The sequence below is a fragment of the Myiozetetes cayanensis genome, unplaced genomic scaffold, assembly GCF_022539395.1.
Source record: "Myiozetetes cayanensis isolate MyiCay16 unplaced genomic scaffold, myiCay2020 scf7, whole genome shotgun sequence".
NCBI classification, from domain to species: domain Eukaryota; kingdom Metazoa; phylum Chordata; class Aves; order Passeriformes; family Tyrannidae; genus Myiozetetes; species Myiozetetes cayanensis.
The window spans coordinates 37,308,746-37,320,988 of NW_026087964.1; the positions used below are offsets into that span (position 1 = coordinate 37,308,746).

At 40.6% G+C, this 12,243-nt stretch overlaps 1 protein-coding gene across 7 annotated transcripts; it reads right to left on the reverse strand.

Moving 5' to 3' along the window:
- Positions 1–544: 544 nt before the first annotated feature.
- On the reverse strand, positions 545–11,558 carry NPY5R (neuropeptide Y receptor Y5). Of its 7 annotated transcripts, none has more exons than XM_050338569.1 (4): positions 10,640–10,845; positions 7,351–7,422; positions 7,286–7,305; positions 545–4,775 (listed from the first exon to the last, which is right to left on the reverse strand). In XM_050338569.1, exon 4 carries the CDS (start codon positions 4,763–4,765, stop codon positions 3,440–3,442), a length of 1,326 nt encoding a protein of 441 aa, XP_050194526.1. In that variant the 5' UTR covers positions 4,766–4,775; positions 7,286–7,305; positions 7,351–7,422; positions 10,640–10,845; the 3' UTR covers positions 545–3,439. The 7 variants fall into 7 exon arrangements, with proteins under 7 accessions (XP_050194526.1, XP_050194525.1, XP_050194523.1 ...); XM_050338568.1 differs by having other exon boundaries at positions 545–4,778; XM_050338566.1 differs by lacking the exon at positions 10,640–10,845 and adding an exon at positions 11,390–11,558 and having other exon boundaries at positions 545–4,778; positions 7,286–7,422.
- Between the last annotated feature and the right edge of the window lie 685 nt (positions 11,559–12,243).

Genomic DNA, 12,243 nt, shown 5'->3' on the forward strand with positions numbered 1-12,243 from the left:
AATGTGCTACATGAAAATCCTATTTAATGTGCTGTATTCTCTAGGAAGTATACATATCTGTACCTGTGCATATATCTGTCCACATATGAGAATAATAAAATGTCATTGGATATAGTGGTGAGATACATTTTCCCAAGAAATATTGACATATATAATGCAAATTCTATGGGCATGAAGCCATAGAAGCATCTACTGCAGCTCAAACTAAATGAGGCCTACTCAATACGCATGGGGTAGAGGGATGGATCCTTGTGTTTAGAATTTTTTTTTTTTAATGTTCCAGACTGGGAAAATGTTAAATGGATGGTTCAGTTGTTTCCTATTCCATTCACAGAAGTTACTCTTTTGGGAATTGCCTTCTCACTGATTTCACTTGCTACTGTTCCTGTTTGCTTTGTATGTATTCCTTGCTGATACTGGGACCAAGCTACACCGACTGTTGAAGTAAAAGTTTAAGGTAGAAAAGTTATTTTATTTTTATTTAACAATTCAGAGGAAAGACAGGGACATTTTGGAAATTTCAAAATATAATGGTGATGACTGCTTTATAAATAAAAATATACATTCTGCCACCATTGATTGACTTAAAAAAAAAGAGAGAAGATGAGAGATTTAGATGGCATAGGACTAAAGAAGTTCAATAGCTGTCTTGATTTAATTCTCCATTGCCAAATTACAATTTGTTGTGCTTTGATCAGTATGAAGAGTAGGGAACACAGTTACTGACTTCATCCAGGCAAATAGATATAAACATAAAATCTCCAGTGTACAGATTAATATTTGTGCAGCTCAGAAACTAGAGGAAGGCCTTATTCAAGTCCTAGCATGATTCTGTATGTTATATAAAGTGAGTAGAATTTGATCTGAAAAGAGTAACTACTAATAAACCTTTAATTTATATAAAATAACAATCCTTGGTGTAGGAGTTAAAAATGGTTGAAATTCTGAAAGAAAGGAAGGAATAGAAAATAAATAGCAAGTAGGAAGGAAGAGAACAGTACACTGAAAAAGTAAATAGATAAAGTCAGAAGGAATATTTCAAGCTTGTGACTCCTTTCTTATCCTTTTATACTATTTGGTTATATCGCATGGTATAAATAAGATTAAATGATATATTACAATTATGCAAAAATTTGTAGACAGAAATAGGGCATAAGCTGCTGTAACTTCTATAGAACGACATCATTGTGCTCTGCATGTAAATTCAGTTAACTTTTTCCTAATTTTATCTACCAAGACTAGCCATAAATAATGTTTAAAAAGCTACTTTAAAATATATTGTTCCAGCAGTGTCTATTCTGTTCCATTTGTACTCTATTTAATGACATACTGTAGGGTTTTAGGAGATAATAATCTGCAAAATGCAATAGTCAGTGTCCAGGAAGAAACTATTAAAGTATATCACTAACGAAAACAAAGAACAAGAAGTTACTGAGAGCTAGACTTCAGAAAAATACATTACGGATAGAAGCTATTACCCACTGGTATGTAATAAACTCCTTAGCAGATAGTAGCTTGGGGAGAAAAGGTCTCAGAATGACAGCATTGTGATAAAAATAAGTTGATGATTCCTCAAAATCATCATTTCATTTTTAAGACTAACTGGAAGGGAAGTATCTTGAGGAAAAAAAACGCACACTGCTTGTTTCCAACCACCCATTTATAAAAAGAATAACTTTATTTCTCATCCTGTAGAAGCTATATACAAAGGCCTATTGGATTAAAAATCTTAGTGCAGAAAAGGAAATAATCACCAGCTAGGCCTGGGGAGAAGTTTTACAACTTAAAACTCAAGGCAAAGGCTTTGTGCATTTACTGAGTATTTCCCATGAGGGAGACTCCATAACCTTTCTGAGCAATCTGTTCCAGTGCTTGGTCACCCACACAGTAGTTTTTCTTCATATGCAGGTGGAACTTCCCTTGCATCAGTTTCTGCCTGTTGCCTCTTGTCCTTTTGCCTGGCATCACCAAGAAGTGCCTGGTTCCATCCTCTTGAAACCCTCCCTTCAGATACTGACAGACAGTAATGAGGTCCCCTCTCAGTCAGTCTCTTCTCAAGGCTGAAAGGGCCCAACTCGCTCAGCCTGTTCTCATAAGAGAGATGTTCCAGTCCCTTAATCATCATTGTTGCCCTCCACTGAAGATGCTACAGGAGCTCCCTGTCTCTCTCGTACTGGGGAGCCCAGAAGTGGGATACAGTACCCCAGCTGAGGCCTCACCAGGGCTGAGTAGAGGGGTAGAATCACCTCTCCTGACCTGCTGGCAATGCTCTTCCTGATGCACCCCAGGAGACCATTTGCCTTGTTGGCCACAAGGACACACTGCTGCCTCATGGACAGCTTGTTGTCCACTGGGACCCTCCAGGTCCTTCTCCACAGAACTGTTTTCAGCATGTTAGACACCAGAAGCACTGGTTCATGGGGTATTCCTCCCTGGGGGCGGGACCCTGCACTTGCCTTTCTTGAATTTAAAAATAATCCACTCTGCCCATCCCTCCCACCTGTCAAGGCACACATGCACAAATTTATTTGAAAGCTGTTACAGCTTTCCAAAGCAAGTGGGTCAGCTATAATGAAGTGCAGTAAGCTTTTGCTTTTTCGTAAAGGAAAAGAAAAAAATCCTGCTGTCTTTCCATTTTCTTTTTCTTTTCAGTATCACTTGCTTAGGTAATGAAGGCTTACTCTGATCAGAAGTATGTTGTATGTTCAGGGGTGTCATCACTGTAAGAACAAAGGCATAACTATAGATAAGTTCAGGCTGGTGGAAAATTACATAAAATGACAAACCAGAGTGAAAACTGTCTAAGGAAATCAGGGACAGGCTGTACTGGGTAAACATGGTGAGATGGAAACAATCAAGACAAGAACAACAACCCTCAAACCAAGGAGTAAGGCAACGTAGGAGCCAGCGGCAAAGCATATTGCAAAGATATTGCAAACTATGAGTCAAAGAGCTAAGGAAAAATATTTTTCTAATCACATCCCAAAAGAGATGTTTAATTATATTAGAAAATAGTCAAAGTTGACACTGAAATAGTCTCAACAATAGTTATTTAGTAAATTATATGTATTTTATTATAGTTTTATGACAGTTAATACTGATATGTCTAAGTAGTCTGTCTTACATTTATTATTCATTATATATTCTGTATAATTCCAAAGTACAGATTGCCAACATTTTATGTAATGAAAATGGTATTCGGTTTTGTACACTGGGCATGGTTTCCTAAGCGTAACAGATAGAGAAATGTTATAACATATGTATATAATTCTGCCCAATGCAAGGAATACATGCAGCCATAGAACTATTCGTTTACACAAAATGCTACTAATCATAACCAAGTCAGACTAACTAAACTAATTTATCTTTTACAGCTATGCACGCCAGTAGGCTTGAAAGCCATACTTGTTTGTTTTACTTTATCTTGGGGCACATAAAATCACAGTATTTGGCAGCATGGGATAAGGGACATTAAATCAGCTTTTATGCTGTTGTTAAGAAACCCATAGAGGATGGGATTCAAGCAGCAGGACATCATACCCAATAAATGGCATATGCAATATACTAATTTAAAATGTCTGTTAGAAATGAGAGTGGCATTAAAATCTGTCACAATGTGGAAAAGGTGAAGAGGCATCCAACTGAAACCAAAAACTAGGATTAGCACTGTCAGTCTGCAAAACACTCTCCTAGATCTTGTCTTAATTCTGACAAAGGATTGGGATACTGTAATCATGTCCTGGATCTCTGTATTTTCTTCTGGTTTCATTTCAAAACAGATAGGAATCCCAGGGATGAATTTACTGGAGGAAAAGAGCTGACTTTTTTCTGTGCCAGAGGTTTCTGGGAGATCTCTTGAATGAGTATCCTGATGATGCCTTGAAATAGCTGGCATCACACTTGAAGTCTTTCTGCTGTATCTTCTGTGGTGCCTTCTGCCAAAGCCACAGCTCCACCTGGACTGCCCAGAGGACTGTGCCTGTGTGCTCTTCGAGGGATGAAGAGTGAGGTTTATCATCTCCTTCTCTTCAAACTTGTTTTCCTTGCTTGACAGCCTAGAGCCTATGCTCCTGCAGACGCTGGTGTGACTGGCAGTCAAACATGCCAGTGGCAGTATGTACTGCATGAACAGTAAGGCGATTGTAAAGGCAATTCTGTACGAATCGGAAGGCCATGACTCGATACACAAGAGTCTGTTCTCCAGTGCCTCTAAATTCAGAGTTTTGCTGAGGTCCACAATTTTATGGAAAACTGGCAGAGGGGAGCAAATTGTGAAGCCAAAGGCCCAAATGGTCACTATTAAGAAATAGCCTTGTTTTGCTGTTAGATTGCTAGAAAGGGGATATTTTATCATACGGTACCTGACTGCAGCAATAGATATTAACATCAAAGTTGAAACTAGAACCGATGCACATTGGAGGAAGGGCATTACATGGCACATGACAGTGCCAAACATCCACTGGTCAAGCAGGACGGATGTCAGTGTGAAAGGCGAACAGAACAGCACAACCAAGATGTCAGAAAAGGCCAAGTTACCTATGAGAATGTTTATTATTGTCTTCTGCTTGCACTTTAGTAGGGCCATTAGTATAAGCAGATTTCCCATAAAGCCAGCCAGACTTATAAGTGTGTACAGCCCAATAAGAAAGTACTGTATGTCATCAACACTACTCCTATAGTCTTCCCAGGCAGAAAAATTCTTTGTAGTAGCAGAGGTGTTCCTGGTAGGTGTCCTGTTGTTACGGTCTTTTAATCCTAAATCCATTTTACAGTCCCTGCTTAGAACGAGAAAGGCATTAATTAGCATCTGAAGGAACAATGATATTGCTGTTAATCAGAACGTAAAGGAACATAAATTTACTTTGTATCACCTCAATGCAAATAAATGACTAGTCATGTTAGTCTATTGTGAGGCAGATCCTGTATAACTTCAGGTCAACATGAATTAGTTACATAGGTTTTATCACGTGGTGTTCAGCACGCCTTGGTCTCCTACCTGGTTGCTCACGTGGGAGAATGGCAATTTAAGGTCCTGTATTATGATGCTGGCTTTTAACTATGCTTTGCTATAGACTATATTGTCAGACTTTCCATGAGGGAACAGTTAGCTACAAAAGCAATTCATCTTGAGTTGGGGAGATTACTCATGTGCATAACAGCCCATTGATATGGGTAAGGAAATGACAGTCACCATCTGGGCACATGCCTAGTCATTGTATCACAGCAAATTATAATGAGGGCACCAGAAAATACATATGCTAACAACTGCACTAGCATTTCTTACCTTGCTAGTAGAGAGCTAACACAAAATAAGTGAGAGTTTTCAAAAATGATCAGGAAATCCACTGTCAGTGATCCAAGATGGAATTCCTAATGTGGTGTGCATAGAAACCCTTTTCTATTAAAAGTTGAACATATTTTAACTGGTGCTCAAGCAGAAAGGAAAACTGCCTACAAAACATCTAAAGTAACTGGATGTAATACAAAGAAGACAGTGTTAATTGGAAGCAAACCCCACACCGCCATTTGAAAATTCAGTGAACCACTAATTATTCAGCATAGAAACATCTAATGTTAAAACATAACTCAGCACAAAGTTATTCTGCCTACAGAATCTCTGTGTATTTGTCTTCATTTTAGAACAAAGAGAAAGACCGGAGAATTTAGTTCAAGCTTCAGTTTACCTTAAACACCTGCATATACTGAGGTTTCAAAGTTCTCTAGATTGCTAGTGTCCTGGACAAAACTGCTTAATGTTTAGAAGTCTTACATAAGAGAAAACAGGAATGTCTAAACAATACTAAAGCATATATAAATTGAGCAGAAGGCTACATTTGTCACTGAAAAAAGGCAGGGCTCTTCAAGGCTCCTCTGTGAGCTGTATGGTGCTGACTTCTTCAGAGTGTAAAAATATTATTCAGCTTCCTCTACACATGCAGATGTGTTCCTTCCTTCACATCACGTGTGTTCCTACTGTCAGGTGCCGAAGGGAAGCTCAAACCTTAAAACAACCTCAGAATATTCAATGACAGAGTGTTGTGATGTTGTGATGAGAAGGCTCCTCAGGTAACAGTGGGAATACTTACTTAAAAAGAGTAATATCTTGCAAGTAATGTGTTGGAAACAGGTGAAAATAAGTCAACATTGCCAACTTCTGTCAATCTTAAAGTGCTTTAAAATAGCTAAAATAGAAGTAAGAACTGGATATGTGAATTTAGATAGCCTAAATTTTCTAATTGTCTGCATACAAGCAGAGTCATATTAATGCATATTATTTCTGTTCAGTTTTTCCCAGTCTTTAATGCAATGGTGGGAAACCATGTAATAGACAAACAGTGCTATCTGAGACTACCTTTGCCTCTAGACCAACTTTAAAGAAGTAGAATAGAGCTTCTGTAAGTGATCAAATCTCTCTATGTCTATGTTGATATTATCAGAAATTTTCATTTTGGGTGGCTTCTCTTTATGCAAAGATTAGCTAATTAAGTAAATATTTTTTTACTTATTTTTTCTGAGCTAATTTCTCTGAGTTGCTACTAACCAACCAAAACCAGTATGATCTGCATACCACAATGACTTCCAAAATCTGCTGAAATTTCTTTCTTTTCCCTAAGTATGACTCTACATAACTTTTGCCTGAGGAACCCCCTGCAGAGCCTTGGTCTAGATAAGATACATTTCCATACCTCAGGCTTATGGCATTATGTCCCTGTTATGTCACACTTGTATCATTTTTTTTCTCTTTGTTCAGCATGGAGGAATGGTGGATTTTGCTGACAGACGCTTTTGCAGATTTCAGTGTGTGAAGGCCACCTGTAATCTCCACACCCTCTTTTGATTGATGAAAGCCATTTCTACTCTATGTTGTTTTTCAATATGAAATATTACCTGCCTAATATTTTCAGGGTGAACATTCTATTATCTTTGCTCCACCACACTACACACTTAGCTGAGAAGTCTGTAGGAAAAAACCTTGCATAACTGAAGAGTTAATAAAGAAATGCTACTAGTGTTATTCTGGACAATTCTCTTTTTGCTTGGACACCTTCCTTTGCCAGTTTATATCTTGCACAGATTAAAAGAGCTTTACTAATGGAACATCCCATTGCCTGCTAGCAGGTTTGAACCATATCAAGAGGTATTTGAGAAAGGGAAATGAAACACTATTCAAGAGCTGGATCTCTCCAAATCTTGGTTACTTATCAACTGAGAGAAAGAAGACTAATAAGAGAGAAGGAAATACAGTACCACCTTAAGACTCAAAAAAACACTCAAAAACTCTTACAATGCTCTCAAAGTGGTGATGACTCTGAAGAAATGAGCTTTTCACTTATTTTTTGTGCCTCCATAAGTAACTCTGTACTAACAGCAATCATTCTGCGTAGTCTTCTATTTTAACCGATACTAGGTTGAACGATGAACCTGCAAAAGAAGAAACAAACTGGAGTTACTGTTTCTCCCACAGAAACCCAGCAATTAGGGTTGCTTTTAGTGTATCTAAAAGTATTTTCCATAGCAGTTAAATTCCTGCACATCATCACAGCTGAAGGTCATACCGAGCAGTAAAGATGCACACCAGTGTTTAAGGTATAATAGCAGCTATGTATGTGTGAGAGTTTTGTTGATCCACGTTGAAAACTACAACTCCCACTCTAGACTTTTTGGTAATATTTGCTGTCACTGAAAAGGTTCACAGGCAATAGGTTCATCAGTGAATGGAAGAAAAAGCAGGCATTCCTACTGGTAGAAAAGGCTGTCTATCTAGGTAGTCCATTCCATTTTAATTATGTGTTATGGTCTGTAAAGAAATCTTTATCTTTTCCATTAAGTTTTGCTTAGTTTTAATTAATGGATTCTATGAAGAGAATTGAAACAAATCTGGTGGTGTCACTGTTATTTCCTTCTACCACTTTCAGATTTGGGTGACTAAAAGTGAAAAGGAAGAGACTTTCAAGTCAGATGCACCATAATTATTTTATCTTCTAGAAATTTATATTCCATACAGACAATGCTAAGACTAGGGCCAGAGGACAAAATTTAAGTGTTGTTATACCGTAACATGTTCATTAAATGAATGCTTATAGAGTTCTTCTTGAAGGTTTAACTGAAAGATTGTTGCCAGGCTCTGTAGATTCTACACCTCCACATAGAGCTCTTGCAGTATGGCTTTAGCAGAACTGCTCATTATGTTTTTAATAGAATTCTTTAAAAAACAAAAAGTGAATACGCTGGTTTTGCTGAAGTAGACATTTTATTGAGACACATCAACACGGAAGAAGCTTAGTAGCTGTGCCTCTGAACTCCAGCATGAGCTCTCCAGCTCCATCCCTTCTGAGCTATGGCTGCCTTCTGCCTGGGGTGAGAGATGAAAAGATGCCATCTTCCCTGTCATATGTCCTCATTGCCATAAGGAAGGACCACTGCAAGAAGCCTCAACATGATCTCTTCAGGCTCTAGCTGGACACTTGGGGCACCACAGGAGTCTGCAGTACTCTGAAGCCCCTTCTGCACCATCTCCCTCTAATCACAGTTTCAGAGTGGCAGAAAGACAGAGGGGAAGGAATAACATTATAATCTGCTGTTTCAGCACAGAACTATTGTGCTGAAAAAAATTTGCTTTGCAAAATGCCCAAAAATGATTTATTTTCATTTTGGATGTGTAAAATGAAAGCAGACTTTTGCCCCCAAATTTCAAAAGATGCCAAGTGGATCTCTTGTCTCTGAGCATCCTCTCCTGATCAAAAGAAACCAGTTGCTCTCAGCTTGAGTGCCACTGGCAGTAAAGGTGTAAACAAAAGTGTTCCTCCTGTATAATTGATTTTCAGTCCCCAAACTCAATAGCATGCCACTGATTTTACAGGGCTATGTGCACTTATTGGCATTTATCTTCCTGCTTTGTTTTAACAGCTGCCTCTATTTTGAGAGATTCTCTCACTCTCCCTCTTGCTGGTTGGTCAATCCCAGTACAGCACGTGGCTGTAGCTTTTAGGGAAATGGAGATTCATGAAAATTCCACTGTGGGAAATAGAATTAAATAATAGAGTCTCTTTTCAAAACCTTCTCCTCATATTTGAAGTGTATTTCTAAACTGAATGCACCACAGTACCAGAGTGCTCTTGCACCTGTTTTCAAGCTTAAATTTAGTCAGTCTGAAGGTACCTGATGGAGATTTTCAGCTGTCAGCTCTAAAGGTTGGATCACTTTCATCTCCTACATCAATCAGCCAAGCAAATGAGGTTCCCTTTTTGTGATCCTGGTCTGTGTACACTCCCAACTGTGCCCAGCTACACCTGTATGAGCTCACACCCCGTGAGCTTTACGTAGGTTTGCTTAGGTCTTCTTTAGTTTCAATGGAATGCTTGAGACAGAAGGCTAGGCTGCATACGGCAGGAGAGACTTCAGTTTCATGGCAGTCCAAGGTGGATTTGAATATTTACTGTAAGACTCATATCAGTTAACACTGAAAAAAAGCAGTTAACATTTAAGGGTACAGTAAAATGTATTTTATAACAGATGGTGTACCATGATCTTGAAGAATTTCAAATAACACCTCCTTAAATCACAATAATTTATGGTATATCTCAGTGTGACTCTCTGATTACTGTGATTCTTATTTTCACCAAAAGCATGCTTCAGTTGCAGTTAATCTAGGGCCTGAGATTGACGGGGAGAAATGAATCCATTATGCAGGTGTAGCTGAGTTGGAAGTAACACATAACCCAAAATATGCTAATTTAATATGCTTAATATCTTGTAATTAATATCATTATTTCACTTAAAGCTATCACTTAAAATACAAAATCTATAAGTGACAATTTAGGGGAGTTAATAGGCTGGCTATTTCTCTTTCTCTAAATATTTAAAGGGAAATTTTCAAGAATACAAATGTTAGGCAACCATCATCCTCTAAAAGCAATTGTTTTTCAGGAAATGTTCCTTCTATTAGATGAGGTACTTACATTAAAGTTTATTCATGCATAAGAGCTTATATCCTACAATATTGATACCTATTAAGTTAACTCTGACTGGCTGGTCCTTGTATAGTCTAGTCAGTTCCATTCTTGTAATAGGACAATTAATCTTTATAGCTGTGAACAATTTATAGTCTTAGCGAGGAAGCAAAACGTGAAAATTACCTAGGAAATACAACCTTTCTGCCTCCGTAACACTGGACTTGTATCAAGACTGCATAGAAAAAAGTCAGAGAAAGTCTTTAAACTTCTACGCAGCTATAAATAGTTAATAAGACAAGCTGTTACTGTGCGACTACTGCAGCTTAACGAAAGCACTGAGCTGTGCTGTTACAACTTGAGAAATTATGCCCTCACAACATTAAAGACTGAGATAAATCCGAGACAAAATTTGAAACCACTCAAGTGTTGCATTCACAATACAAGCTAAAAGATGAAAAGCTGCTGTTTCCGATGTTGTTCATTACACGCAACAGCAAAAACTAGCCTGAGAACCTGTGAGAATTCAAAAGATTGAAAGGACTTCAGAAGTCCAGAAAAACGGATTTCTGTGCATGTTAATGGTATGCCTCTTTCTGTGCCTGACTAAAAAAAGAACTGCAACATTCTCCGGGAAAACAAGAACACAACTTCCCGAAATATGCCAAAGCCAACTAATAAGAATATACCTCCAGCTCCAAGTAAACGGTCTGGAACGTAACGAGCCATTTGCTGGTCAGAACAGGAAACTTTAAATGCACGGCTACGTTTTCTACGAGGGAGCACAGCAGCTCCTGGCTCTCGGAGTCAAAATCACCAAACCGGGGACGACTGCTATTTTCGCCCTGGCGCACCTCGCTCGGGATCCGCTTCTCCCTACGAGCCCGCACCGCCCCTCGTCCGGCACCGCGCTTAGCCCGGAGCATCACGATCCCCCCGCGCCTCGCCCAAGCGAACCCCCCGTATCCCGCGCAACTGCTGGCAGGGACCTGCCCCACCTAAACTTGCGCCAGCCCAGCCCAGCCCGCCGCGGCTCCGCGCCCGCCCCGCGTTACCTGCGCGCTGTCCCGCTGCGGGAGCCCCGCGGGGCGGCGGGGGCGAGCCGGGCAGGGCAGGGCAGCCCCGGGCCGCGCTCACGGCTCCAGCCCGGCGGGCACGGTGGAGCGGGAGGAGGGGGAGCCTTAGGCGGGCGCTGCGGCGGCGCTGGGTCTCGCCTGCGGCCGAGGGCCGCGCCCCGGGGCCGGCGCTGCCGCACTCGCCGCCCGCCCGGCGGGGCCGGGGCCGGGGCTGGGGCTGGGGCCACCGCGCTGGCGCATTTCGGGAGGCCGCTCCAGGCGGCCCTGGAGCCCGGTATTCCGGCGCTGCACGGTGTGACAATTAGAGTTTCCATGGAAATGCAGTGAGTCGGTAAATAAAACCCCGCGCTCGCCGGTGCTTACGGGATGCTCTCAGTGCCTCACCCGGCGGTCAGGACACGGCATTTTGCAAAGGTGAAACGCGCTGCGAGTCGCGGGGAAGCGGGAGCACAGACAGGCAATCACAGAGCGGTGACCTGAGCTCCCCTCGCTTCGGCTGGAGAGGAGCTCTGCAGGTGTTCGTTCATCCATGCTGCTCGAACACGCTTTACTTTTTATTTTAGAACAGGTGGGAGGCGATGGATTTCCCCCCAATAGTTTTCCTTTCCGAGCTGAGTAACTCGGTTCTTACAGAAGAAAGTATCTGAAAGGTGGTTTTAATTTTATCTGAACAATCAGTGGGAAGGCAGAGCATTTTCTTAAGTGAGCAGTATTTTAAGGCATAAAAATTGTCGGGTGTGTCATAGCACAAAGCATGAAAAGACATGAAAAGACAAATTCTGCTGTCCTCACCAGCTGTTATCTTCTAGCACAAGAAGAGCCATTGATCATAGTCCTATTACAGAGCTACTGGAGAACTGAGTGACATGCAGGTCTGTGGGAGCACAAGTGGCAGAATCTGACACAAAAAAGTAATGACTTTCCCATTTGCCAAGGCGCTACTTCGACAGTTGATATTAACACAGCACTGCAGAAAAGCTGTCAGTATAATTAACCTGTGAGAGACTGTACCACACAAAACCAAAACAACCAGATCAATCATATTGTAGAATAACCTTTGAAAAGTCCGGTTAGGTTCCTTATTTAACTTGGGTTAGAAAATACTCATTGAATGATCAAGGAACAAATAACCTTAATCTTCAGCAGATGAGCTCAGGATGGCAAGGAATATTTCATCCTATCTTCTTTCACCCGCTTCTGTATTATCCACCACCCAC

Bases quoted from the DNA above. Each gene is read 5' to 3' on its own strand.
- NPY5R (XM_050338566.1), bottom strand. From the start codon at position 4,765: ATGGATTTAGGATTAAAAGACCGTAACAACAGGACACCTACCAGGAAC.